Below are 23,654 nucleotides of genomic sequence, written 5' to 3'. Positions count from 1 at the left end.
GGAGCGCTGTTCCACTGTTCCGATGCAAGCTTTGTTACGACAAGTGGCTTCCCATGTCGCGCCAGTCGGGGACACGGGACGGGAAGCCCCGGGAGCTTACCATGATGAACTTCCAAGCCCACATATACAAACACTCGCCCGCGGAACTTCGAGCGGCCGGACTGCTTCATGAAGGGGAGGATATATCTAGCCTCAGAAAACTGCTCGGCGGCGAATGATATATTGGGAGACACAGGCGCCAGGGGAGGTACCCTAGATCAAGATTATCGAAATCAAGAGAGTGTGTTTAATAGGGATTCGGGTCATAACAAGGTCAATGAGTATAAAACCAACTCCCTCGCCCCACATTTCGGCCACAAAACAAGAAAGGCAGGGTAATAGCCGGCGCGGCAGATGAAGACGGGCAAAATAATGGGCCAGGAGTTGTAACTCGAAGTGGATGTCCTTGGTCCGTTCAGCTCCTTCTACATACAACCCATGGACAGGCTTTTTCTCGACCATCTCGGTTCATCTACTCAACACTACAGAGTACTGCACCCAACACTCCCCAAAACCAACCAGAAGTACGCGCCAGCCTCATGGTGACAGGAAGATACAAAATAAAAATCCAAGGACACCACCGGACGCACGGTCCCAAATGTCAGTAAATACCAAGGACCAGGTCCCAGCCGAAGAGTTCTGCAGTCACTTGCCTCTGGCTTCCCCGAGCCACCGCTGTTCTGGACGATAATACCAGACGCAGCCTTGAGGATAGCCTCGCCAGCATCTCGGAGACCAGCTGAAGCAAGTCACTCCTGGTTTGGAAAGACTATGCGTGCAGCGGTTCGACCACATCCAATAGCGTTTGGTGACGACTTCAACCCGTGCATGATGCGGCCATCTAGAGAGGCCAGCGTGAAATGAGTCAACTGGACGCCAGCATATTGATTCTATCAGCTAAGAGCCTTCGGGCATAGAAAGTTCCATGTGTCCACCTGCTCTACTCCATCTTTGACGTCTCGCCGTTCACTCCAACCCTAAGACAGCGACCACGAACCACCATGTCGGGCTTTGAATTCGCAGGGGCCATCATGGCCATCGTCAGCGGCTTTGCGACGGCCGTCAACTCCTATGGCAACTGGCGGGAAAGGAGAAGACGGAAAAAAGAGCGAGACGGCGAACGAGGCTTGGACGATGACGAGAAAGGACTCGGAATCAGTCTGTTTCGCGGGCGGCGCGACGTACGCAAAGCCTACGACAAGGGCGTCGCGGGACTCGGCCGTGAGTTCCAGCGAGGCGACGAGGTCGGCATAAGCCAGCTCCAGGCCCAAGTCATCAGGCTGCAGGGCACCATCATCACCATGCTCGGCAAAATGGTCAAGAGCGGCTCGCCTCTCGACGACGCAGTGCATCAGAGTCTTGCCGACCTTTTTGCGGCCAGCGAGCAGACGAGGAACGAGACGGTACGCGCCATGAAGGATCAATACCAACGCCTCAGCATGAAGAAGCCGATTAAACGAGGCCCATCGATGGCCCAGAGGTGGGTGCTGACAAGACCATGGCAGAATGACACGATAACTAACGAGAGGTGGATACTAGCATCATCTGCCCTGACTACAACACCCCCGAAGGGTGCAGTAGGGGCGACGAATGCATGCTTGCGCATGTCCGCCTGTCGCGGGGTGGACTCGACGGTCATCAAGGCAGACAGAGGAAACTGAGCAAGAAGAAGAGCACCATCGACATCGGCGACTTCGACTTGGACTCGGACTCTGATGACCCGGCAAGTTTGCGAGAAGAAAGGGTGGCAACTCCGCAGGCTGACCTCGAACCGTTGAGCATTGTCCCACCGCCCTCCAAGTCGTACGGCGTGAACAACTACGAATCGGGCCAGTACTGTCCCTTTGCTCGAGAACTCCAAGAAAATCCCGCCCTTCGAGCCCCAGCGAACCGCGTCAATAAACTGGGGTTTAAGACCAAGGAGCGGAAGTGTCCAGCCGTTCTCTGCCATTTTTTCCTTGTCAGACAAGCTCATGACAGAAAAACTCAAGAGCGATGAGGCCGAGGTGCGGGCCCGGATTTTTTTCTCACAGCACAAGTGGATTGAGAGTGAACTGGCGCTAGAAGGAGACAAATACCTTTGCAAAGTCTGCATGGATATGAAGCGTCCCATGGACCACGGCTGGAGGTTTCGGAGCCACCTAAGGTCGCACTTGGCCTTGGAGCTTGCAGAGGCTGGATTGATCTACCAAGATGAACATGTATCTAAGCTCGACAAACTGCTAGCATTGTAGAGACGCGGCCAAAGGAGATGACGGCTACCCGTAGGTCAATAACTAATATATTGTGAATTACGGAGTAGAGTGACGGCGAGTATCTACCTACCTGGGATGAGATTGTTAATGTGACGTCTCATGCAAAGGGTTGGTGACTACAGCTCACGGTCAGCTCTTTTACCTCAGATACCCCCCTGCGTAATCCCACGAGAAGAACTGCCTAGGATGCGATGAGAAATGGCACAGTCTACGCCAACATGCGGCCATCTTGCCGAGGAAATTGCAACATGTGTCGGACATGTATGTATCGGCGTCAGCCCGATCCCGCCATCGGATTTGGAACCCATGGCCTCCGTTCCGGTCGGCGGATCCGCTCCGGCTCCAGGGTCCTGCGGCCGAGCAACGCACCGGCCTCCGTCCAGCACATGGCGGCTATTACCCGGTGATGGCCAAGGATGAGCCACCGCAAACTTTATCCCCTGGGCCTTGAGTGTACCACTGGCCGGCGTTATCTCGTCCGCCGTGGCACATAGCAGCGGCCAAGAGAGCATAGCAGCATCTACGGCGACAACCCACAACAAGCAGCAACGCAAGGCCCCCGGCAAAATCCAGAACTTGACGAGAACTACTGTCCCTTCTCCAGCACAGGCTGGCGGGGTTGACCTCGCTCCCAACCTTCCCATACAGACGACATTCACAAGCGCCAGGCCCTTCATGGCGGCAGGACGAGGTAGAACAAAAAACCTCCAAGCTGACGTGAGCCAGCACCGCCCAGACGCAACCGCATCTAAGGCCATCTCAGGCTTCAAGCCCCCAAGTGAACATGAACGACATCAAGCATGGCTTGACGTCCAAACCTCCCAACCCAAAAACCCAAGAACCACCGCCTCGGGTGCGCCATTTGCCGCGCCAACGGACAGCGGCGGGGCGTGCTCAGCCTCATAGGTGGCGCGAGCCCAGAGACGAAAAGGGGATGGGCGGGCATGGCGTCGCGGTGGGCGCCAGGATGGGCCAACGACAGAAATTCAGGACTCATGGAGCCTGTCCTGCACCCCGCATGGAAGTGAATGTGAAGAAGTACCGGATGATGGTTAGGAAGGGCGGCCTCAAGCTGGCTGGGAATACCGGAACCAAGGTTGAAGAAGACAACGTGAAATTGTTGTTCTGTCTTGGCGGCTCTACTCCATACTCGTACAGAATACATCGGATACCATCCCTGACGAAAGTTATTTTTGGTCCTCTTTATCAGTCATCAGTGAGTTGGGATGGAATGTTTCGAGTCAAACACGAGTGTGCGTGAGACCTCGTCAGCCGGGCCGAGCGAGGACACGGGCACATGTGCCGGGGTGTAACGACACGTTTTTGGGCTCTGGAATGCCGGGTTCCTGTCCACGTCCGTCACGGGGAGGCCGGGAGGCCGCGTAGGTAGCACCGGGTCGTGTATGTAGCCGAGAAGGGGTTTGCTGGACATATTTTTACAACGTCCAAAGAAGTCGAGACGAAGATACTCGTGTTGCATGGGATGGCGGAATGGTACCTCACTTGCGGCAGTTGTTAGTTCGCTACCACTAGTATAGTAGGACGCTGCCATAGTGCTAACTACATTGTCCATCCATGCCCGTTATGCCATAGGGTTGTCTGGTTAGTACTACATCGTACTGCAAGGTTCCTGAGAGTCGGGACGATAGTGGCGGCTTGTTGCTGATCAAGCACATATAGCAAGCCACCTAGCGGAGTCAGATACCTGACGCATGCAATTCTGGCGCGTGTCGCTCTTAACTTATGTCTGACTTCTAGAATGGTTCCTGCTGAAGCGGGCCGCAAGGACCTACCAGGTTGTACCCTCTGATGAATCCACGGGAGGGAGCCACTTTTCATCCGTCGCGGAATCTGAACCGCCATCCATGAACCCATCCGATGTGGACCGTGTCGAGTCGTCAACCGATTGCTCCGGGATGAGCTGACCCCAGATTGAACCTCTGACGAGATCTCTTGAACCCGAAAGTGGACATTGTATGTACATACACAGAACAAACGCGCGGTTGGCTTTCATTGGGATGCAGCAAGCAGGCGTGCTTGTTGGCAGCAGATTCCACATGCTCCGGAAGGATGCAAACACCGCCCCCCCACTGTGCTGAGGTTGCGAATCATGGCGCGCTGACATGTCAGCACTCAGCTGGCTGGACAAGGAGTGCGTTGTATCCGGGCTGTCATGACTATACTGTGTAGGACCGTGTAGGAACTTCCAACTTCCAACCTGGCAGAGGATTCCCGCGGTTATGCCGTCCATCTGTCCATCTTGAGGCGGCCATCGAATCCCGTCGCCCGTCAACTGTCGATCGCCAACTGACGGGCAACGGTGAAACCATGAAACAGCCCCTGACAAGAAAATAAGTGACAGCGGGGCACGGCTTGGGCGGTCAAGCAGGGAGAACAAAAGACAGCGGGTCCGGGCTGACATTCTGGGCCTCTCTCAGCCACTCGCAGTCCATCCCCTGGGTCAAGTAGCAAGGTGAGGGTGGGGCATCCACTGATCTCGGCCGTCCTGCTCAGCCACAGCCTCTTGCTTTCTCTAACTCCAGAAGTTAATACTGGGCTTGGGCCAGGCTGGATCCCCTGAATTCTGGAATCTCTTTTGGATTTTTTTCTGACTTGGAAGTCTTTCCTGGCATCGCCGCCAGAAATTGTTGCTACTGCTGCTGTTGCTGCTGTAGCGTGGTGGTTCTTCTTCTTTGTTTGTATCCTCCTTCTTCCCCCCCTAACGACGGGACCATCCATTTGGTTGCCCAAGATCTGGAATTGGGTACCAGGCCGAAAAACAACACACCGCACGCTTGGGGCCCTGCAGCTGAACTCGATCCCCCGAAGCCCGACTTTTTTCAGCTCGACAAATCTGCCCATTTTCATCCTCTGACCATCTCCCTCCCATTGAGCCTCGCCCTCCGAACCCTTCTTCTTCCTCCATCGACTCGACCCTGAGGACCCGAGCCTGTTTGCTCTGAGACGAGAGACGGGTGACCCCCAAACCACTGCCAACCATGGCGTACCAAGGCCGGGGAGACGGCTACGAAGGCCATCCAATGCAAGATCTCCCCCCGCATCACGGACAGGTGGGTAGAGACAGAGCAAGTTTCTTGATTCCTCCAACCGGCCGCCCCCAGCTAACACGCCCGCCTCGCAGCACGAGGATGACGTCCAAACCTCCCTCCTCAACCAGAACCCGGTCTACGACCAGGACCGGCTCGGGGCCGCCACGCCGCCGGTCCGCCCCGTGTCTGCCTACAGCTTGACAGAGTCGTACGCCCCGGGAGCCCAAACCACACGAGCCGGCATTGGCGTCACGCCGACCCCGCCCCCTCCTCAGGCCGGCGGCGGCGGGTACGGCGGTTACGGGCAAGACCAGGGCTACTACATGCAGCAGCCGTACTCGGCGGACCCGTACCGCATGTCAACGGTCGACACGGACAATGACTGGTTCCAGCGGCAGCAGCCGGGCATGGCGCCGAGCGGCGGCCTGAAGCGCTACGCGACCCGCAAGGTCAAGCTCGTCCAGGGCTCCGTCCTGAGCATCGACTACCCGGTGCCCAGCGCCATCCGGAACGCCGTGCAGCCGCGGTACCGCGACCAGGAGGGCAACAACGAAGAGTTCCTCAAGATGCGCTACACGGCGGCCACGTGCGACCCCAACGATTTCACCCTCAAGAACGGTTACGACCTGCGCCCGCGCATGTACAACCGCCACACGGAGCTGCTCATCGCCATCACATACTACAACGAAGACAAGGTGCTGCTCTCGCGCACGCTGCACGGCGTCATGCTCAACATCCGCGACATTGTCAACCTCAAGAAGTCGTCCTTCTGGAACCGCGGCGGCCCCGCCTGGCAAAAGATTGTCGTCTGCCTCATCTTCGACGGTATCGAAAAGGCCGACAAGAACGTGCTCGACGTGCTGGCCACCATCGGTGTGTACCAGGACGGCGTGGTCAAGAAGGACGTCGACGGCAAGAAGACGGTCGCCCACATCTTCGAGTACACGACGCAGCTGTCGGTGACGCCGGACCAGCAGCTCGTGCGCCCCGTCAACGACGGCCCCAGCACGCTGCCGCCCGTGCAGTTCATTTTCTGCCTCAAGCAGGACAACAGCAAGAAGATCAACTCGCACCGCTGGCTCTTCAACGCGTTCGGCCGCATCCTGAACCCCGAGGTGTGCATCCTGCTCGACGCCGGTACCAAGCCCGGCAACAAGTCGCTTTTGGCCCTTTGGGAGGCCTTCTACAACGACAAGGACCTCGGCGGCGCCTGCGGTGAAATCCACGCCATGCTTGGCAAGGGCGGCAAGAAGCTGCTCAACCCGCTGGTCGCCGTCCAGAACTTTGAGTACAAGATCTCCAACATTCTCGACAAGCCGCTCGAGAGCGCATTCGGCTACGTCTCCGTGTTGCCAGGTGCCTTCTCGGCGTACCGGTTCCGCGCCATCATGGGCCGCCCGCTCGACCAGTACTTCCACGGTGACCACACGCTGTCCAAGATCCTGGGCAAGAAGGGTGTCGACGGCATGAACATTTTCAAGAAGAACATGTTCTTGGCCGAAGATCGTATTTTGTGCTTCGAGCTCGTCGCCAAGGCCGGCCAGAAGTGGCACCTGAGCTACATCAAGGCCGCCAAGGGCGAGACGGACGTGCCCGAGGGCGCGCCCGAGTTCATCAGCCAGCGCCGCCGCTGGCTCAACGGTTCCTTCGCCGCCAGCTTGTACTCGCTCATGCACTTCGGGCGCATGTACAAGTCGGGGCACAACATCATCCGCATGTTCTTCTTCCACATCCAGCTCATCTACAACGTGCTCAACGTCATCTTCACCTGGTTCTCGCTCTCGTCCTACTGGCTTACCACGACCGTCATCATGGATCTCGTCGGCACCCCGACGCCCGCCTCGGCCACCACCAGCGAAACCCACGCCTGGCCGTTCGGCGACTCGGCGACCCCCTTCATCAACGCCATCCTCAAGTACACGTACCTGGCGTTTGTGATCCTGCAGTTCATTTTGGCGCTCGGTAACCGCCCCAAGGGCTCCAAGTGGACCTACATCCTGTCGTACTGCGTGTTCGCCATCATCCAGGCCTACATCATCGTGCTGTCGGCGTTCCTGGTGGCCAAGGCGTTCCGGACGCCCATCAGCGAGCAGATCCAGCTGGACAGCGCGTCCAACGCCCTCGAGTCGCTGTTTGGCGGCACGGGCGCGGCCGGCGTCATCTTGGTGGCGCTCATCACCATCTACGGTCTCTACTACCTTGCGTCGTTCCTGTATCTCGACCCATGGCACATGTTCCACTCGTTCCCGGCGTACATGCTGCTCATGTCGACCTACATTAATATCTTGATGGTGTACGCCTTCAACAACTGGCACGACGTGTCGTGGGGTACCAAGGGCGCGGACAAGGCGGAGAAGCTGCCGTCGGCGACGACGACCAAGGGCGAGAAGGACGAGGTGGTGATCGAGGAGATTGAGAAGCCGCAGGAGGATATCGACCAGATGTTTGAGCAGACGGTGCGGCGCGCGCTGGCGCCCATGAAGGAGGAGGAAAAAGTGGAGGAGAAGGACCCGGAGGACTCGTACAAGAGCTTCCGTACCATGCTGGTGGCGTCGTGGTTGTTCTCGAATTGCTTCCTGGCGGTGGTGATTACGAGCGACAATTTCAATTCGTTTGGTATTGGGGTAAGTTTATTTTTTTTTTTTTCTTCGTTTCATCTTGACCACAAGCTAACGTTGACTCTTGCAGTCTTCGGCCACATCGCGCACGGCGTGGTTCTTCAAGTTCCTGCTGTTTGCGACGGCCGGTCTCTCGGTCGTCCGTTTCATTGGTTTCCTGTGGTTCTTGGGCCGCACGGGTATCATGTGCTGCTTCGCTCGTCGCTAAGGGGGAGGAGAGTAGAGGTCGGAGAGGGGGGTGCGGTGTGCCATGTGGGAAAGACGAAGCTTGGAAGAAGGGGTTGGTTATATGGAACTCGGCGACCTTGCCTACTGGTCTATTGGAAGTTGTCACGACATTTTTTTCTGCGTGGATCTATCTCTTGACATCTACTGATTATCTAGTACAATGGGGTAGAGTGTTTGCGTTGGCTCGAGTAGTTATCTGGCGGTGGAGGAATGGATACAAAACTTGGGGGCGCAGTTCATCCGGAGGCGTTGTTCTTTGTGATGTTCTTGTCGGATTCTCCGTCAGCCAGCTAGCAACGCGTCGTCTTGCGATGTTTGGTACCGAATAGATATTGTGTTATGGCTCTCAAGATGTTGGCTTGGATTCTTCCTGTCCTGCGCCTGCCGTCTGATGATAGGGAATGCTGCCTAATGCAGAGATGTCGCGATGCCGGGGTTAGGGATGACCCCGCCAACGATACCCAGCGGGGCGGGTCGGGTCTTGGCGCCTGCCTGCCCACCTCCAGGTCCACGCTCAGTCATCCATGGCGTGGGCAACCAACCTGACGACGACCTGGGAGTTAAATGCACAACGGTTTCCGAGCCCAACTTTGAGTTTGACGGCGCCCGAACTTGGAATTTCCTGCCACTCGTCTTGACTGTCTGTTCCTGGTGGTCGGTCAGAGCTAATCCTTTCCTCCCTACTTTACTTCCACCACCTTCCAGACCGTGCCGGCTGCTCTGCTATCTTCTTGACCATCCGGAAGACGAGTCCGCCCTTTCCCTTGACCTGGAAGCGTCCTTTTGATCTTTCGGGTTCGGCCCTTTTTGCGGTTAGAGCATTTGGGTGCTTTCAGTCTCGAACTGAGAACCGCCGATCATCCTCCTTCTTCCCAACCCTACGACCAGCGATATCCCGAGAGGATACACGCCTCCGCGCACCCGAATACAAATACCGACCTACGAAGACAGGCCTCTTGCTGTCTTGTACAGCTGACGACGACAGGCTCGTCCCGCAGCAAATCGACTACACACAACCACTCCAGCGAAGCGACCCGCGCCCGAGGGCAGGTCGCGTAACAGTTCGTCAAGATGCTCAAGATATGGTCTATGGTGAGGATTTGGCCCTGTTGGATGGATGCCTAGGCTGGGTTGATTTGGTCCGGCCTGGTTTTTGGGATTCAGGCCTGGTTTGAACAGGAGAGAGCTGACCCCCGCACAGAAGAAGGAGCAGCAGAAGGCGGAGAACGCCGCCGAAGGAGGGACGACGGCGCCGGCAGCCAAGAAGAAGAAGGTGACGGCGGCGCAGTTGCGGGTGCAGAAGGGTGGGTTTTCAAACACTCAAATTGTTTTGGCAGCTGGACTGATGGATCTTCAGACCTCTCGGAGCTCTCCCTCGGCAACACCATGACGACCGAGTTCCCCGACCCCGACGACATCCTCTCCTTTGTCCTCTACATTGAGCCCGACGAGGGCATGTACAAGGGCGGGCGCTTCAGCTTCACCTTCAACATTCCGCCGTCGTTCCCGCACGAGCCGCCCAAGGTGCAGTGCCGCGAAAAGATCTACCATCCCAACATTGACCTCGAGGGCAAGGTGTGCCTCAACATTCTGCGCGAGGACTGGAAGCCCGTGCTCAACCTCAACGCGGTCATTGTTGGGCTGCAGTTCTTGTTCCTCGAGCCCAACGCGAGCGACCCGCTGAACAAGGAGGCCGCGGAGGACCTACGGAATAACCGCGAACAGTTCAAGCGCAACGTGCGCAACGCCATGGCGGGCGGGACGATCAGGGGAGAGACGTACCACCGCGTGCTTGTCTAGGGGCAGAGCACCGGTAGGGGATATGGCTGGGGCTATTAGAGGGGAAGATGAGTACGTAGATGGAGATGACGAGAGGGCGAGTGTGAAGTTACCGGGGGAGAAATGATACCTGTGTTTACCTATGGAGGGGTGGAGAAGAGGACAAGCTACATATGGCCGGTCCTTGACTGCAGCAGTCGCGGCGTTGATTTGGGCTTTGCGGAATACAGCATTTACCTTGGGTGTGGTGTTGTCCTTGTCACATGTCTCTATGTTGATGCCGGTGCCGGCTTGGAGATTGCCTCCGGTGAGTCACCGGCATGCCCTCGGAGCTCGCTCCGGTCCTCTCGGGCCGACCGATGCTGCCCCGGTCGTGTTTACATACAGTCGTTGTTAACGTTGTTCTGGAACCCGCCAAGCGGACCGTCAAGCGGAAGCTCCGACCCCGCTGCGCCTTCCCGGGTGGCATGCTCCGTGACATGGCGCCGTGGTTGCCGTTCCCGGGGCATGTCGACCAATCAGAGACGAGATCGCCCCACTCTCGCCCACTGTGTCCCTGTCGCTTCCTGCCAGCAAACAGCCGAAGTCGGGGAAAATGGGAAGGAAGTGGTGCTGTTTTGAGCCCAAAATTTCTGACTCGAGAGTTTTGGGGGGGGAAGTGCTTAGGTCATCTGCCCAGGTGGTTGAGTGTGGGCTGCAGCTGGCTTGTTGTGGGTGAATCATTCACGGGACGGCAAAAAAATTCCCATTCCCATTTTCTTTTGTCCCTCTCCTACTACCTCCCACTCTCCACTCTTCTTCCCACTCATCATCAACACCACCACCTACACTTCATCATGGCCTCCCGCAGCTTCTCCAAGGCCCTGCGTGGCCCATTGGCCCGCCAATTGGCCTCTCCCGCCGTCCAGAGGCGCACCTTCATCGCCGCTGCCGGCCTCGTCCGCGCCTCTGCCGTTGCTGCCCGCACGGCCGCCGCCGCCGGCACCGCTCGCCAGCAGGTCCGCGGCGTCAAGACCATCGACTTTGCCGGGTCTAAGGAGGAGGTTTATGGTGAGTTTGTATTGATTCTGGAGGTGAAGAAGATAAATCTGCTGACACTGAACAGAGCGCTCGGACTGGCCGAGGGAGAAGCTTCTTGTGAGTCACGATTTGTCCATCCACCGACCCGACACAAACTGACGCCTCCCAGGAGTACTTCAAGGATGACACGTTCGCCCTCATCGGCTACGGCTCGCAGGGCCACGGCCAGGGCCTCAACCTCCGCGACAACGGCCTCAACGTCATCGTCGGCGTGCGCAAGGACGGCAAGTCGTGGAAGGACGCCATCCAGGACGGCTGGGTGCCCGGCAAGAACCTGTTTGAGGTGGACGAGGCCATCAAGCGCGGCACCATCGTCATGAACCTGCTCAGCGACGCCGCCCAGAGCGAGACGTGGCCGCACATCAAGCCGCTCATCACCAAGGGCAAGGTGCGTGATTCAGGAAAAATAATTACCCGGCCGGGGGAAAATGGATGTGCTGACCGAGTCAACAGACCCTCTACTTCTCCCACGGCTTCTCCCCCGTCTTCAAGGACCTCACCAAGGTCGAGGTCCCCAACGACGTCGACGTGATCCTCGTCGCCCCCAAGGGCTCGGGCCGCACGGTGCGCTCCCTGTTCCGCGAGGGCCGCGGCATCAACTCGTCCTTTGCCGTCTACCAGGACGTGACGGGCAAGGCCAAGGAGAAGGCCATCGCCATGGGCGTCGCCATCGGCTCGGGCTACCTGTACGAGACCACGTTTGAGAAGGAGGTCTACTCGGACCTGTACGGCGAGCGCGGCTGCCTGATGGGCGGCATCCACGGCATGTTCCTGGCACAGTACGAGGTGCTGCGCGAGCGCGGCCACAGCCCCAGCGAGGCCTTCAACGAGACGGTCGAGGAGGCGACTCAGTCGCTGTACCCGCTCATTGGCGCCAACGGCATGGACTGGATGTACGAGGCGTGCTCGACCACGGCCCGCCGCGGCGCCATCGACTGGACCCCGCGCTTCAAGGAGGCCCTCAAGCCCGTCTTCAACCAGCTCTACGACTCGGTCAAGAGCGGCGAGGAGACGAAGCGCTCGCTCGAGTACAACTCGCAGCCCGACTACCGTGAGCGGTACGAGAAGGAGATGGAGGAGATTCGCAACCTCGAGATCTGGCGCGCCGGCAAGGCCGTTCGGTAGGTGTTTGTCTCTGCTTGTCGCTGCGAGAGTGGTAACTAACGTCTGTCTAGTGCTCTCCGGCCCGAGAACCAAAAGTAAATTGTTGCTAGGCGACAGCGGTGGTGTCAGGCGGTGGGAGTGGTGGGTGTCGGGATGGGTTACTGCGGCTTTTAAAAGGAGAACAAAAAGAAAAGCAACGGTGAATGTCTTTGGTTTTTGGGGGGTTCGGTCTCAACTCTGTACATATAACTTGAGCTGCGGCGGGAATTGATTCTGCGGATGGATGGGTTGGTGGTCATTTCTGTCTGTGTTGTCTGGCTATGTGTCTTCTCTCCATGCGTCCTCATCCCCTTCCATCACCTACCTGACATTCACTCCTCCAACCGAAACAAGTCGTCCAGCTTATCCAGCGCCACGTTCCCCCCGCTGAAAATGACGCCTAAATCCCACCCCTCCTCGCCACCCTCCTGCTCAATCAAGGCCCGAAACTCCTCGTTGTACAAGGCCGCCGCCAAGCCCACGACGGCGCTCGGCTCGACCACGATCTTCATGCGCTCCCACACCAGCCGCAAGGCGCGTTTGATGTCGTTTTCGCTCACACCGTAGATGGCTCTGACGAGGCCGCGGTCGTGGATGATGGACCAGGGGATCTTGCCGACGGGCGTGCGCAGACCGTCGGCGATGGTGCGCGACGCGGGGATGCGTTCGATGCGGGCGTGTTGGAGGAAACCGCGGCGGCCGTCGTCGGCACCGTCGAGGGTGGGTTCGGCGCCGAAGATGGAGATGGATTCGGAGGCCAGGGCGAGGGCGGTGCCAGAGAGGAGACCGCCCCCTCCTAGCGGGGTGATGATGGCGTTGAGACGACGGTTGGTCCCGGCCGTGGCGGAAGCGAATTGGCGTTGGAGTTCGAGCGCGGCGGTGCCCTGCCCGGCGATGATGTGCGGGTGGTCGTAGGGCGGGATCAGGCGCGCGCCGGTTTGCGAGATGACCTCGGCTGTGGTGGATTCGCGCTCGACGGAGGTCGGGCCGGAGAGGGTGATGCGCCCGTGGTAGGTATCGCGGACGGCGGCGAGCTTGATGGGGGAGGAGTTGGACGGCATGATGATATAGGCGGGGATGGAGGAGGCGCGTGCGGCGAGGGAGAGGGCTTGCGCGTGGTTACCTGGTTGGGGCCGGTTAGTGGTTGGCGGATTGGAGGGGATATGGGGTAGAGGTAGGTCGGGTTAGGGAGAGAGGAAGGGAGAGAGATGCTGGAGGTTGAGGGTTGACAGGTAGGTGGAGAAGTGAAGAGGGTGACAGGTTGGTTGCTAGGTCGGCTGGGAGGTTTGGAGGTTATGAGGATGGGGGATGGCAAGCTGGCGGGCTGGTAGTTCAGGGAGGTGAGGTATAAGCTCGTCATATCCAACCGAGCCAAGTATGCCGATATATATCGACTGATGTACAAGAGGAATCGAACCCTGACCCCCAGAACCGCTAGGCAACTAAGCACCCACCAGAACTATGCGTACAAACCCCCCTCTCCCTCCCGCCGCCCTCCTCCCACCCGGGCTCTCTTTTCAAGCGCTCAATGGCGTGGAATGCGCCGCGCGCCTTGAAGGCCCCGCCGCGCTGAAAGTTTTCGCACTTGAACCAGAACCGAATCACGGGGCGCGCGGGCGCGCGGCCGGCCCATTCGGTGCCTTGGAGCTCCTCGGGCGTGCGAGGGGTCGAGGCGAGTTGGTTGAGGGTGGTGTTGGTCAGGAGAGGCGTCTCGTGGATGAAGGGCTTGATGAGCTCGTGCGCGGCCTCAACCGAGGCGCGGGTGAGCTGGGAGGGGTCGAGGGAGGGGTCCGACATGGTGGTGGTTGAAATTCTGTGTGAGAGGATAGGTGATGATGGGCTACGAAGGAGAAGAGGTCAAGTTGGAGGTGAGGTCTATTTTTTCTTCCTACTGCTAGCTACTAGTAGTTCCTATCTCCACCCGAGGCTTATGCAGAATGATGATGGCGCTGGGCCAGGAATGGAAGGTGAAATAACCGCAGCCGATTGCATCACTTTTTGACATTTGCTGGCGGATGCGACTGTTGCTAGGCTTGCTAGACATGATCCAGACTGCCGGGTCCGGCATCGAAGAGGTTGAAGTTTAGCAACATGGGGTATGCCGGGGTAATATGGATTTCCCGGAAATGTTTACTCCTCCATCTGCATTTCAGAGCGGTGTAAGTTGGTGTAAGTCGGATGAGGGGTAACGTTACTATAGTCGTCGGTGGAGATCAACTCTGCAACGGGCTGGATGCGGAGAAGCAAGAAACGGCTTTCTTAGCCAACCTCACCATCTGTCAAGTGACCGTCAATCTCACCGTTAACGGGCAGCCCGGACCCGCGGAGCTAACGGCCGGAATTGGTCCGGCCGTTTTGTGCGTTTTGATCGGTGAGGGCCCACCGGGTCACGGCTTTTGAGGCTAACAAGGCCGGTTGGGGCCGGCTAGGGCCGGAGAACATCGGCCCCGATATACACACGACAGCCCTTGACGTGTTAGACGTCGCCTAGCTCATACCTCCGACACTGTGACTAGAAGGGGTCGACAGGAGAGAAGAGGATAAGGCCTATGCTTGATCACGGGTTGAATTGAGCGAGAAGGGGTTGGCTGGATTGATGGCCTTTTTGGAGAGATGTTGACTAACAAAGGAATATCGGGAAAAGCTCGAGTTGTAAGTCAGGACACTGTCGTCGTCTACGTTCCCGGCAAAAGACAGCTATCCCAGCAGATGCATTCTCTTACTCGACAACAACTACGGCTGGCAAACATAGGGTCCCGAGAGCCAATGGTGGTCGACTCGAGACATCGTGACCATATGCCGGCCAGACCATGACAAAGAGAAACGAACCTTGGACCGGTCCAGGCACCATCTTCAACCCCCTTGATTACACCGTCATGGAATGTCTGGCCGTAATGGCCCCGCCAAAGGCCGGAATGGATTCCGGCCTCTGTCTATATAGGCACCGGGCTCGACGACACAAGGCCAGTTCAACCGAGCTCTGACACCGTGCTCGACCGAGCTCTCTTCAGCATCTCTACTCATCCATACAGCATCCATCTCGTCAACACCCATCTCATCCATCCATCCATCCATCCCACCTCATCCCATCACCATCCCATCCATCCATCACAATGGGCTCCCTTCCCCCGCCCCCTCTCACCCGCTACCCCGTCCTCACCGACCCCCGTCCCGGGGACACCACCCTCCCTCCCTTCATGGTCTCGACCACGCGCGGCTTCCTCCCGCGCATGGAACCGGTGGTGACCCTCCCTCCCGAGTTTGCGCCTCTGGAATCTCTCCTCCAGCGCATGCCGGTGCGCACCGCCTCGGGCGAGCCGGGCTTGCTGGACCCTGAACGACCCGGCAGCGATGGGCAGGGACACGATCTCGCCGACGCGGTCCATAAGGAGCTGCCCGACCTGACGGACATGGTGGACAAGTATAAGCATGATCTGCCGGTGGTGAATGCGTTGTACAGGGACTATTCGTTTCTGGCGTCGGCGTACTTGTTGGAGCCGTGCCATGCGAGGTTTGTCAAGGGGGAGGGGTATGGATTGGGCAGGGAGGTGTTGCCGGCGGTGGTGGCGAGGCCGATTGTGAGGTGTGCTGAGATGTGAGTTGACTTTTTTTCCCCCTTCTTTGTTGATGGTGGTGAGGGGTGGATGTGAAGGCTTGGTCTTCTTGCTGTCTATCTCCACCTCTATCGTATCTCTCCTCTAGAACCCGCCTTATCCATCCTGATCTTCAATAACTTTCTCTCCATACCAACTGACCAACGCCTCCCAGCTGCGGCTTCAAACCCTTCATGGAATACGCCGGCTCCTACGCCCTCTACAACTACCGCCTCGTCGACCCCTCGCTGGGCCTCGACCCGTCCAACGTCCGCCTCATCCGCGCCTTCGAGCGCGGCCTCGACCCGGCCTCCTCCGAGGCGGGCTTCGTGCTCGTCCACATCGACATGGTCAAGCACTCCGGGCCTCTGGTCAGCGGCACCGTGTCGGCCTTGGACACCGTCCTTGCCTCGCCCACCTACCGCTCCCGCCCGCACCTCAACGCCGCCCTGACCCAGATCCTTGCCTCCCTCCAGCAGATCAACGCCACCATGGAAACCATGTGGTCCCGCAGCCGGCCGCTCGAGTATACCTCGTTTCGCACCTTCATCTTCGGCATCACCTCGCAGAGCATGTTCCCGCGCGGCGTCGTGTACGAGGGCGTGCCGCAGTTCGACAACAAGCCCGTCAGTTTCCGCGGGGAGAGCGGCGCCAACGACTCCATGATCCCGCTCGTGGATAACCTCTGCGCCATCCCCATGCCCGACACCCCGCTGACCGCCATCCTCAAGGACTTTCGGCAGTACCGCCCGGGCGAGCACCGCGCGTTTTTGGAGTGGGTGGCGCGCGCGAGCGAGGAGGGCGGGCTCAAGGCCTGGGCGCTGGGGTTGGACGGCGGCGGGCAGACAGAGGATGAAGAAGAGCAAATGCTCCGGGAATCCCGCGCCCTTTGGCTCCGGATCCTCGACCAGGTGCGCGACTTCCGCTGGCGCCACTGGTGCTTCGCGCGCGAGTACATCCTCAAGCGCACCACGCACCCGACGGCGACGGGGGGCAGCCCCATCGTGACGTGGCTGCCGAACCAGCTGGCGGCGGTGATGGAGGAGATGGGGAGGCTGTACGAGGGGTTTGGCGGGGAGAAGGATGCCAACCTGGGAGCGGAGGTGGAGAGGATCATGGACCTGGTGCAGAGACAGAGGGAGACGCTGAGGAAGGAGGTGAAGAAGTTTTGCGAGGAGAGGGGGGTGGTGGGGTTGGGTGTCTAGGTGGAGGTGGCTATTATTCTTCTTCTTCATGTGTCCATGGTGATGATGTACTGTGTACAGTGAAGTAGTACCTCTATCCCGAGATGCCAGACAAATACCCAAACAAAATGCTCAAACAAGCAAAACTCCAAACTCCAACTCGCGATGCTCATCTCAAGCCAACCTTCTCATCCGCTCTCAAACCCATCCGGCCAAAGCAGCCAACCCCACCCCCAACCACCATCCCCATCCTCCTCCCCTCAAGCTCGCCGCCTGACCCTCCCCGGGCCTAACCTTCCTCACACCCCCCGTCTCCCCGGCCGCCGTCAAAAAGCAGCTCGCCACTCCACACGCATACCCGTCCGGGCAGCACCCCTCGTCTTCCTCCCCCTTGTTTTTCTTGTCACCGCCGCACAAATACCACCCCTTTGCGCAGCTCCCCTGCGTCGGGGTCGCTTCCGCCGGCACTTCATTCAGCGGCATGACCACCGTCACCCCGTTCGCATTGACAATGGTGGTCACGGCCACCGGCGGGCACGTGGCTGTGTCGCAGCCCCGCCCGGACGGACAGCACCCGCCGCCGGCGCGGGCGTGGCAGGGGTAGAAGCCGGTGGGGCAGTAGCGCGAGGTATTGTTATTATCGTCATCATCATTATCGTCGTCGTTGTTGTCGCCGTTGTCGTTTGTAGGGGTGGGCTCGGGCGCCGAAGAGGTCGGACGAAGCGGGGCGCCCGGCTCGGTGTCGTCGGTGGGGCGGACGGTGGTGGTGCTGGTGGTTGTCGAGGTGATGGGGTCCGGGGCGGGGGTGACGGTGGTGACGACGGTGATGATGACGGTGGACGGGGTCGGGTCGGAGAGGATGGTGGTGGAGGTGGTGGTCAGGGTTGTGAGCGTCGGTTTGGGGGGGATGTAGGGGACGCCTGGTAGAGAGGGTAGGTTAGGTTAGTCGGTCGGTAAAGAAAACTAGACGTCGCAAGAATGTATCCTTCCCAGGCCATAGCACAGGAGAGAGAAGAAAAAAAAAAAACTTACACCCAACCCCTTCACAAACAAACCCCTCCAAACAACACCCTCCCCCTATCTCGCTCGCGCACGCCATGCCTCCATTCACACAACCGTGGACGCCGCCGCCGCAGGTCGCCCCCGCCGGACAGCACCCGACGGGCCCCAGACCCGTGTCCTCGATGGAAATGCACGTCTCGTCCTGCCCACAGCAGCTGTTGGGGAACCCGATGGACGCGCAGCTTTGCGTGCCGACGGGACAGGCCCATTGGCGCCTTTCGAGGGCGGCTTTGGCGCGGCGGAAGAGGAACCAAGGTGGGGGGTCGTCGTTATGACCTGAGGAAGAGGAGGAAGCGAGGAGCGCAAAAGGCGGGAAGGGGGAGATTGGAGTTGAGGTGTTGCTCCATTGCGGTTGGTGGTGGTTGTTGGAGGAAGAAAATCGGCGGGCTAAGAGGGCGGCGGGGAGTTGTTCTTCATCCGGGTCGGCAAAGGCGCAGTATTCGTGGTGGAATTTGGCGTTGCGATCCGGCGGCATCTTGCGGATGGCGGTTGGTAATAGCTGCGAAGCCCCGGCCAGCTGGGGGAGGAGCAGGAGCCATGTCGAGAGCGGTATTGAGGCGGGCATTTTAGGGGAGTCAGGAAGTAAACAAACAGAGAAAATAATGGGTCGGTGAGGCGGAGGTGGGTGGTGCGCTGGCTGGAGGTGCCAGAGCTTCTCGTAGAAGCGGGAGGAAGGCTACTCTGCCATGGGCGGCCGGGAGTTGAGAAAAGTGCTCGCCTGGAGTCGGGCGAGGCGTCGCGGTGCGGTGGCGACGGTGGTGTTGACTTGTGGTTGTGGTTGGGGGAAAACAAGCGCCAAGGCCGCTGTCGGGGAGATGAGTTGGCAATGTAACGTCATTACGCGCCGTTACGATACAGAGGACCGACAGGACGATGAGTCTCACTTGTCGGCCTTAGCTCAGCTCAGCTCAGCTGCTCGGTTGGAGAGACGGTGAACGTTTTGAACTTGATCAGTCTGATTTCAAATACTTGATCTTAGAGCCGTTTGTATTATACATGCGTTCATCCCTGCCTTGTCTATCCCCCATGGCCAAGTCCAGTGAACCGGGTATCATCAGGTCGTCCAGACACAATTCATCCTCACACTTCACAGTAATCGTACACAATCATACACCTACCACATCACTTTGACCCCCACATCCTCCTTCTCCTTCTGCACCCGCGCCTTCATGACCCCCTTGGTAAACGCCGCCGTCAACAACCCCGCCGCGACGCCCACGTTCAAACTGTCCACCGACTCGGCCCCCGCCAAGTTCGGAATCGTCACCCTGTAATCCGCCTTGGGTATCAGATGCGGACTCAGCCCCTCCCCTTCGTTCCCCAACAGCAACACGCACGGATCTTTCTTCAGGGGATTCATCTGCTCAATGTCCAGCACCGTCAGCGGCGCCCGCGACGGGTTCCTGCGGCTGATCCGCTCCGGCGCGACGGCCGCAAACACGCGCCACCCGTTGGCCTTGCTCACGCTCAAAAAATCGGGCACCGACGGGATGGTGAACAGCGTCATGGTCTCGGCGGTGCCGGCCGACGCCTTGAGCGCCACGGGGGTCAGCGGGGCCGACGCGCCCCGGATGATGCCCACGGCCGTCGCGCCCAGAAAGCTCGCGCTGCGCAGGATCGCGCCCAGGTTGCCCGGGTCGACGATGCGGTCAAGAACGAGGATGAGCGGTTTGTGCGGGGTCGGGAAGGAGCTCGAGGTGGCGGTGGCGGCGGCGGCGACGGGATAGAACGTGTCGGTGCCGTTGATGGCGGCTTCTTCCTTGGACTGGTGCGCCAGAGTCACCGTGTAGCCCGGCTTGGCGTCGTAGTCGGCCGGGAGCGGGCCGAGGGCGGAGAGCGGGGGCTGGGGAAGCGGGGAGGCTTCGAGGACGACGCCGTTGTGCGGGCGGGATTCGGACATCTTGTTGAAGAGGCGCGCCGCGTCGGGGGTGGTGTAGATCCGGGTCCAGACGTCGCGGTGGCGGGCGAGCGAGAGGATTCGGTCCTTCTCGTCGGTGCGTCTCACCCCGGGCGGGCCGTAGACGTAGAGCCGGTAGAGCTTGCGGCGGTTCGCGCGGAGGGCGGCTTCGACGACAGAGGTGCCATAGAGGAACTGCGAGGCGGCGGTCGTGTACACGACGCTCATGTCATCACCGGAGGCACGTTGGAAGTCATCGAACGAGTCCTGGTCGGACGAGGCACGTCGGTTGGCGGATTGCTCCTTTTCCTCAAACTTGTCGCGGGGTTTCGGTGGCTCAGACTTTGAGGCTTCGGGCTTGTCCCAGGGCTTCGGTGCGTCGGACCCGTTCCGGGGTCTCGATTCAAACCTCTCCCATGGTTGCTCGTCGGCGTCTTTTCGCCGAGCGCTGCCCTGTGCTTCTGTCCTCCTGTTAGTAACCGATTTCCTCTCCCGGCGAGGCTCTTCGTTCGGGTCCCAAGGCCGCGACAGCTCGGCGATAATGTCAAAGTCGTCGTCCTTGTCGTCGCGTGTGCGCCCCTTCTTCCCCTTACTGGCCCTCCCGGGGCGCCGTTTGTCGTCGGGTGGTGCCAGCTCCCTCAGCTGCTCTTGCAGCGTGCCCTTCTGGAGCTGATAAACGAGACTCTTCTTGCCGAAGGGGTCGTCCGGGTCGTAGAAGCGGGCCTTGCGGGACTTGCGCTTGGGCTGGTCGAGATACTCGGTGATGTCCCTCTTGCCTTTCATGATCTTGTATGTCGGGCGCTGGGCCCGGAGCTCCTCGAGCCTTTGCTGGCGCTGGGCATAGTTTAAGGGCTTTTCAGAGTCATCGTCCTTGTCCAGGCGAGAGCCCTGCGGCCGGGCCTTTTCGGAGAGGATGAGGCCGCGCTTGATGGCGGCGAGCGAGCTGGAGTGTCTGAGGAGGAGGAGAGTTGAGGCTTCGGCCAGAGGAGACGGCCTTGTCGCCCGGCAGACAAGAGACAGACTCATGCCGGGTTTTTATGCGTCGGAGTGGTGAGGGGGGAAGAGGAAGAGACCAAGTGTTTTTTCAGTTGTGTATCTGCCCAATTGGTGTTCCTCATGGGTCAAGATGAAGAAGCAAATTGAATACAATGGACTATAATACCTGGGCACCAGAAAGACCTTGGAATGTCATCACCACCCTGAAATATAGGCGGTTTGACGTTGAGATGTTGAGAGCCAAAGCCTGAAAAGGAAATTCTCGAAGATCCAAACCGTTGCAACCCCTACCCCTGTCTCCCGTCCGTTGCCCCGCACAGTGTTAATTGACTGATCCCGGCTTCTGCCGACGCGTCGCGTCTCTAATCCGTCGACATCGAACTTCAACTTGCAACTTGGACCTTGACTCTCACCAACTCCCCGTCATCTTCTTGTCTCGACTGTGGAAATAGTGTACCTCGACCTTGATGCGACTCGAAATATGCCGTCATTTCCGCCATGATGGCCACCCTTCCCTCCATACTGCCTGACACCGGCAGCATGCTGGCTCCCGACGCAGACATGGAGCCCGCCCCCGTCACCTTCCAGTCCGACCTTAGCGATGACGATGACGATGCTGAGGCTCAGGGGGATGCTGTGGAGGCTGCCGAGGCTGTCGGGGAGGCTGTCGGGGAGGAGGCCACCAGCAACGGGAATCATGCCGCCGCAGACACCACCAGTCCCGACCCGACGACATTAAACGAAATCGCACGAGCATCCCTGGCCGCGCTGAGCCGGTCACTGTCTCCCCTGCCCAAACAGGACGAGATAATCCCGACGACGGAACGCCACGACCAGCAAAAAAACCAGGACATGGCCGATGCGAGGGACGAAACTCCTTCCGGCGACGGCCACCACGAGTCCAAGGCGGGGCAGGATGCTGTGGGCCATGATGAGTCTGACGTCGAGAACGGCTTCGATTATGATACCCCACGTGACCAAGAGCCGGCACCGGAGCCGAGGATTGTCGATATCGAAGTGCGGCTGCCATGGCTTCCGCCGGACCAGCGAACCGAGTTCGAGAAGATATGGGTTGAGGAATCCCACCCGGACGAGCTGGACTGGACCATGTCGAGGAAACGACGGCGGGTGAGTACGTGCTGCAGAGTGTTGTGTGCTTTAACTTGAGCGTGATACATGGCCCGATGGTGCTGGTGTTGGTCTGGAGGAGAAGCAAATGCTGTTGTGCAAGTAGACTTGATGCAGGAATTGATGGGGCTGAGGGACATCTGGTGACTGCTGTGTTGCCTCTGGCTCATGGGAAGAGAGGGTATGAAGGGCAATCTTGAGATGATGGAGGTCTGAGTCGGGACCGTGAGCGTGTTTTCCAGTGGGTGCCTCTCCGGACGGGCTCGGCACCTCACCATCACGAATCTCAGACCTGGAGCCCAACATCCCTCTACCCGGAGGTCTCAACACGCAGGTTTACTGCCCTTGGCCTCTTCTTCCTCACGATCGTCCCATCTTTTAGAACCTTTCTTTGTCTCAATCGTTCCATCTTTCCACCGACCAGATATATCTTCCATTTCCGCGACCATTTCTGCGACCACTTCTCAGCCCATCCGCAACCTCAACCTTTTTCCCATCCGCAACCTTCCGCAGTTTCTACCCACATTATCCGCAACACACCTATATGACCTATTTTCCACCCATTCCCTATATTCACACTATCCCCGTCTCCTCTATTCACTCATTTCCTTTCGCCCTCTCTGTTTTCGCGTTTTCCGCACTTTCTGGTCGCGAAATCTGCGACTTTTCCATCTTTTCGCTTTTGACACACATCCCCGCACTCTCAAGTCCACCCACACTTCTACGTTATTTACTCTCCCCCTATTTTGTCGCGGATTTCGGCGCTTCCTAGGCCCATCCGCAACTTTACTCAGTTCAACTGCGGAATCCGCACAGCCTTTCCCGCTTAGTGGCAGTTTCAGCCAGTCGACCTTTCACCATGGTCCGGACTCGCAGCATGGCTTCCAACGCCAACACTGACCCAGTCTCCCCGGCCAGCGAAACGGTAAGAATGTGCAGTTGGTGGACCGAGTTCAGCCCTGCTCGCACACTTACCAGGCCATGGGCCGTCCATGAGACCTTTGCACACTTACCAATTCGCGCCGTTCTTCATATTTTGCAATACTCTGGAGCCATCTTCTCTCTCAGCTGCTAACTCTCCCAGGATGACGGCTACGGCTCCATCGAACAGTTCGGCTCGCGGAAGCGCAAGCGCCAGGACGAGGACTACATGAGCGAGGCTGACATGGACGAAGATTCCGACGAGGACGAGCTCCAGGCCCAGCGCGGCCGCCCGCCCAAGCTCGACCCCATGGACGACTTTCTGGACCTCGGCGGCCGTCGTAGCGCCCGTCTGGCCACCCGGGCCACCTCGCAGCCCTTCTCCAGCGAGGGCGAGGCCACCCGCGTCCAGCGCCTGCGCTCCAGGGCAAGTATCACCCGAGGCGACTACGACGACCGCGACGAACTGCAGGCTTCGGAGGGTGAAGACGACGATCCCAGCTTTTTCGTGGTCCAGTCCGACATTGTTAAGACCCGAGGACGACGACGGAAAAGCCTCCGACGGCCCGCCGCAAAACCGCCCCCCGGCCGTCGCTCCGCTGCTGACGACTCCGACATCGAGTTCGAGGCTCCTCGGCGGTCCTCCCGCGCCAACAGGAACAAGCGCACACTTGCCGATGG

General features: G+C 58.9%; 11 protein-coding genes across 11 annotated transcripts in view; 8 read left to right on the top strand and 3 right to left on the bottom strand.

Moving 5' to 3' along the window:
• Positions 1 to 1,040: 1,040 nt before the first annotated feature.
• On the top strand, positions 1,041 to 2,745 carry VTJ04DRAFT_9925 (uncharacterized protein; the record flags this gene model as incomplete). The annotated part of the gene is made up of 3 exons (XM_069368525.1): positions 1,041 to 1,567; positions 1,618 to 1,970; positions 2,573 to 2,745. 3 exons carry the CDS (start codon positions 1,041 to 1,043, stop codon positions 2,743 to 2,745), a joined length of 1,053 nt encoding a protein of 350 aa, XP_069214660.1.
• A 1,672-nt stretch (positions 2,746 to 4,417) lies between these two features.
• Positions 4,418 to 5,234, top strand: VTJ04DRAFT_9924 (uncharacterized protein; the record flags this gene model as incomplete). Its single annotated transcript, XM_069368524.1, has 2 exons — positions 4,418 to 4,446; positions 4,970 to 5,234. 2 exons carry the CDS (start codon positions 4,418 to 4,420, stop codon positions 5,232 to 5,234), a joined length of 294 nt encoding a protein of 97 aa, XP_069214659.1.
• Positions 5,235 to 5,293: 59 nt separating this feature from the next.
• On the top strand, positions 5,294 to 8,170 carry VTJ04DRAFT_9923 (uncharacterized protein; the record flags this gene model as incomplete). The annotated part of the gene is made up of 3 exons (XM_069368523.1): positions 5,294 to 5,365; positions 5,437 to 7,968; positions 8,033 to 8,170. The coding sequence occupies 3 exons, from the start codon at positions 5,294 to 5,296 to the stop codon at positions 8,168 to 8,170; spliced, it is 2,742 nt and encodes a 913-aa protein (XP_069214658.1).
• Positions 8,171 to 8,632: 462 nt separating this feature from the next.
• VTJ04DRAFT_9922 (uncharacterized protein) lies at positions 8,633 to 9,249 on the top strand (the record flags this gene model as incomplete). Its single annotated transcript, XM_069368522.1, has 2 exons — positions 8,633 to 8,967; positions 9,027 to 9,249. The coding sequence occupies 2 exons, from the start codon at positions 8,633 to 8,635 to the stop codon at positions 9,247 to 9,249; spliced, it is 558 nt and encodes a 185-aa protein (XP_069214657.1).
• Positions 9,250 to 9,261: 12 nt separating this feature from the next.
• VTJ04DRAFT_9921 (uncharacterized protein) lies at positions 9,262 to 9,990 on the top strand (the record flags this gene model as incomplete). The annotated part of the gene is made up of 3 exons (XM_069368521.1): positions 9,262 to 9,282; positions 9,392 to 9,494; positions 9,548 to 9,990. The coding sequence occupies 3 exons, from the start codon at positions 9,262 to 9,264 to the stop codon at positions 9,988 to 9,990; spliced, it is 567 nt and encodes a 188-aa protein (XP_069214656.1).
• An 815-nt stretch (positions 9,991 to 10,805) lies between these two features.
• VTJ04DRAFT_9920 (uncharacterized protein) lies at positions 10,806 to 12,252 on the top strand (the record flags this gene model as incomplete). Its single annotated transcript, XM_069368520.1, has 5 exons — positions 10,806 to 11,019; positions 11,075 to 11,106; positions 11,159 to 11,437; positions 11,503 to 12,170; positions 12,225 to 12,252. 5 exons carry the CDS (start codon positions 10,806 to 10,808, stop codon positions 12,250 to 12,252), a joined length of 1,221 nt encoding a protein of 406 aa, XP_069214655.1.
• Positions 12,253 to 12,524: 272 nt separating this feature from the next.
• Positions 12,525 to 13,989, bottom strand: VTJ04DRAFT_9919 (uncharacterized protein; the record flags this gene model as incomplete). The annotated part of the gene is made up of 2 exons (XM_069368518.1): positions 12,525 to 13,315; positions 13,647 to 13,989. The coding sequence occupies 2 exons, from the start codon at positions 13,987 to 13,989 to the stop codon at positions 12,525 to 12,527; spliced, it is 1,134 nt and encodes a 377-aa protein (XP_069214654.1).
• Positions 13,990 to 15,305: 1,316 nt separating this feature from the next.
• VTJ04DRAFT_9918 (uncharacterized protein) lies at positions 15,306 to 16,990 on the top strand (the record flags this gene model as incomplete). Its single annotated transcript, XM_069368517.1, has 2 exons — positions 15,306 to 15,787; positions 15,961 to 16,990. 2 exons carry the CDS (start codon positions 15,306 to 15,308, stop codon positions 16,988 to 16,990), a joined length of 1,512 nt encoding a protein of 503 aa, XP_069214653.1.
• A 177-nt stretch (positions 16,991 to 17,167) lies between these two features.
• VTJ04DRAFT_9917 (uncharacterized protein) lies at positions 17,168 to 18,596 on the bottom strand (the record flags this gene model as incomplete). The annotated part of the gene is made up of 2 exons (XM_069368516.1): positions 17,168 to 17,889; positions 18,002 to 18,596. The coding sequence occupies 2 exons, from the start codon at positions 18,594 to 18,596 to the stop codon at positions 17,168 to 17,170; spliced, it is 1,317 nt and encodes a 438-aa protein (XP_069214652.1).
• Positions 18,597 to 19,145: 549 nt separating this feature from the next.
• Positions 19,146 to 20,954, bottom strand: VTJ04DRAFT_9916 (uncharacterized protein; the record flags this gene model as incomplete). The annotated part of the gene is made up of 1 exon (XM_069368515.1): positions 19,146 to 20,954. The coding sequence occupies one exon, from the start codon at positions 20,952 to 20,954 to the stop codon at positions 19,146 to 19,148; it is 1,809 nt and encodes a 602-aa protein (XP_069214651.1).
• A 510-nt stretch (positions 20,955 to 21,464) lies between these two features.
• VTJ04DRAFT_9915 (uncharacterized protein) overlaps positions 21,465 to 23,654 on the top strand; it is a gene marked incomplete at both ends in the record, with an annotated part of 7,335 nt that continues 5,145 nt past the window's right edge. Inside the window, 3 exons of the mRNA XM_069368514.1 lie at positions 21,465 to 22,056; positions 22,889 to 22,977; positions 23,137 to 23,612. Of these exons, the coding sequence (XP_069214650.1) occupies positions 21,465 to 22,056; positions 22,889 to 22,977; positions 23,137 to 23,612 (1,157 nt within the window). The remainder of the gene's footprint in view (positions 22,057 to 22,888; positions 22,978 to 23,136; positions 23,613 to 23,654) is intronic.

The sequence above is a fragment of the Mycothermus thermophilus genome (assembly GCF_041956435.1).
Source record: "Mycothermus thermophilus strain CBS 625.91 unplaced genomic scaffold VTJ04scaffold_7, whole genome shotgun sequence".
In the NCBI taxonomy this organism is placed as follows: Eukaryota; Fungi; Ascomycota; class Sordariomycetes; order Sordariales; family Chaetomiaceae; genus Mycothermus; species Mycothermus thermophilus.
The sequence above is the reverse complement of the archived record's forward strand: the minus strand, read 5'-3'. Positions and strand labels throughout refer to the sequence as shown.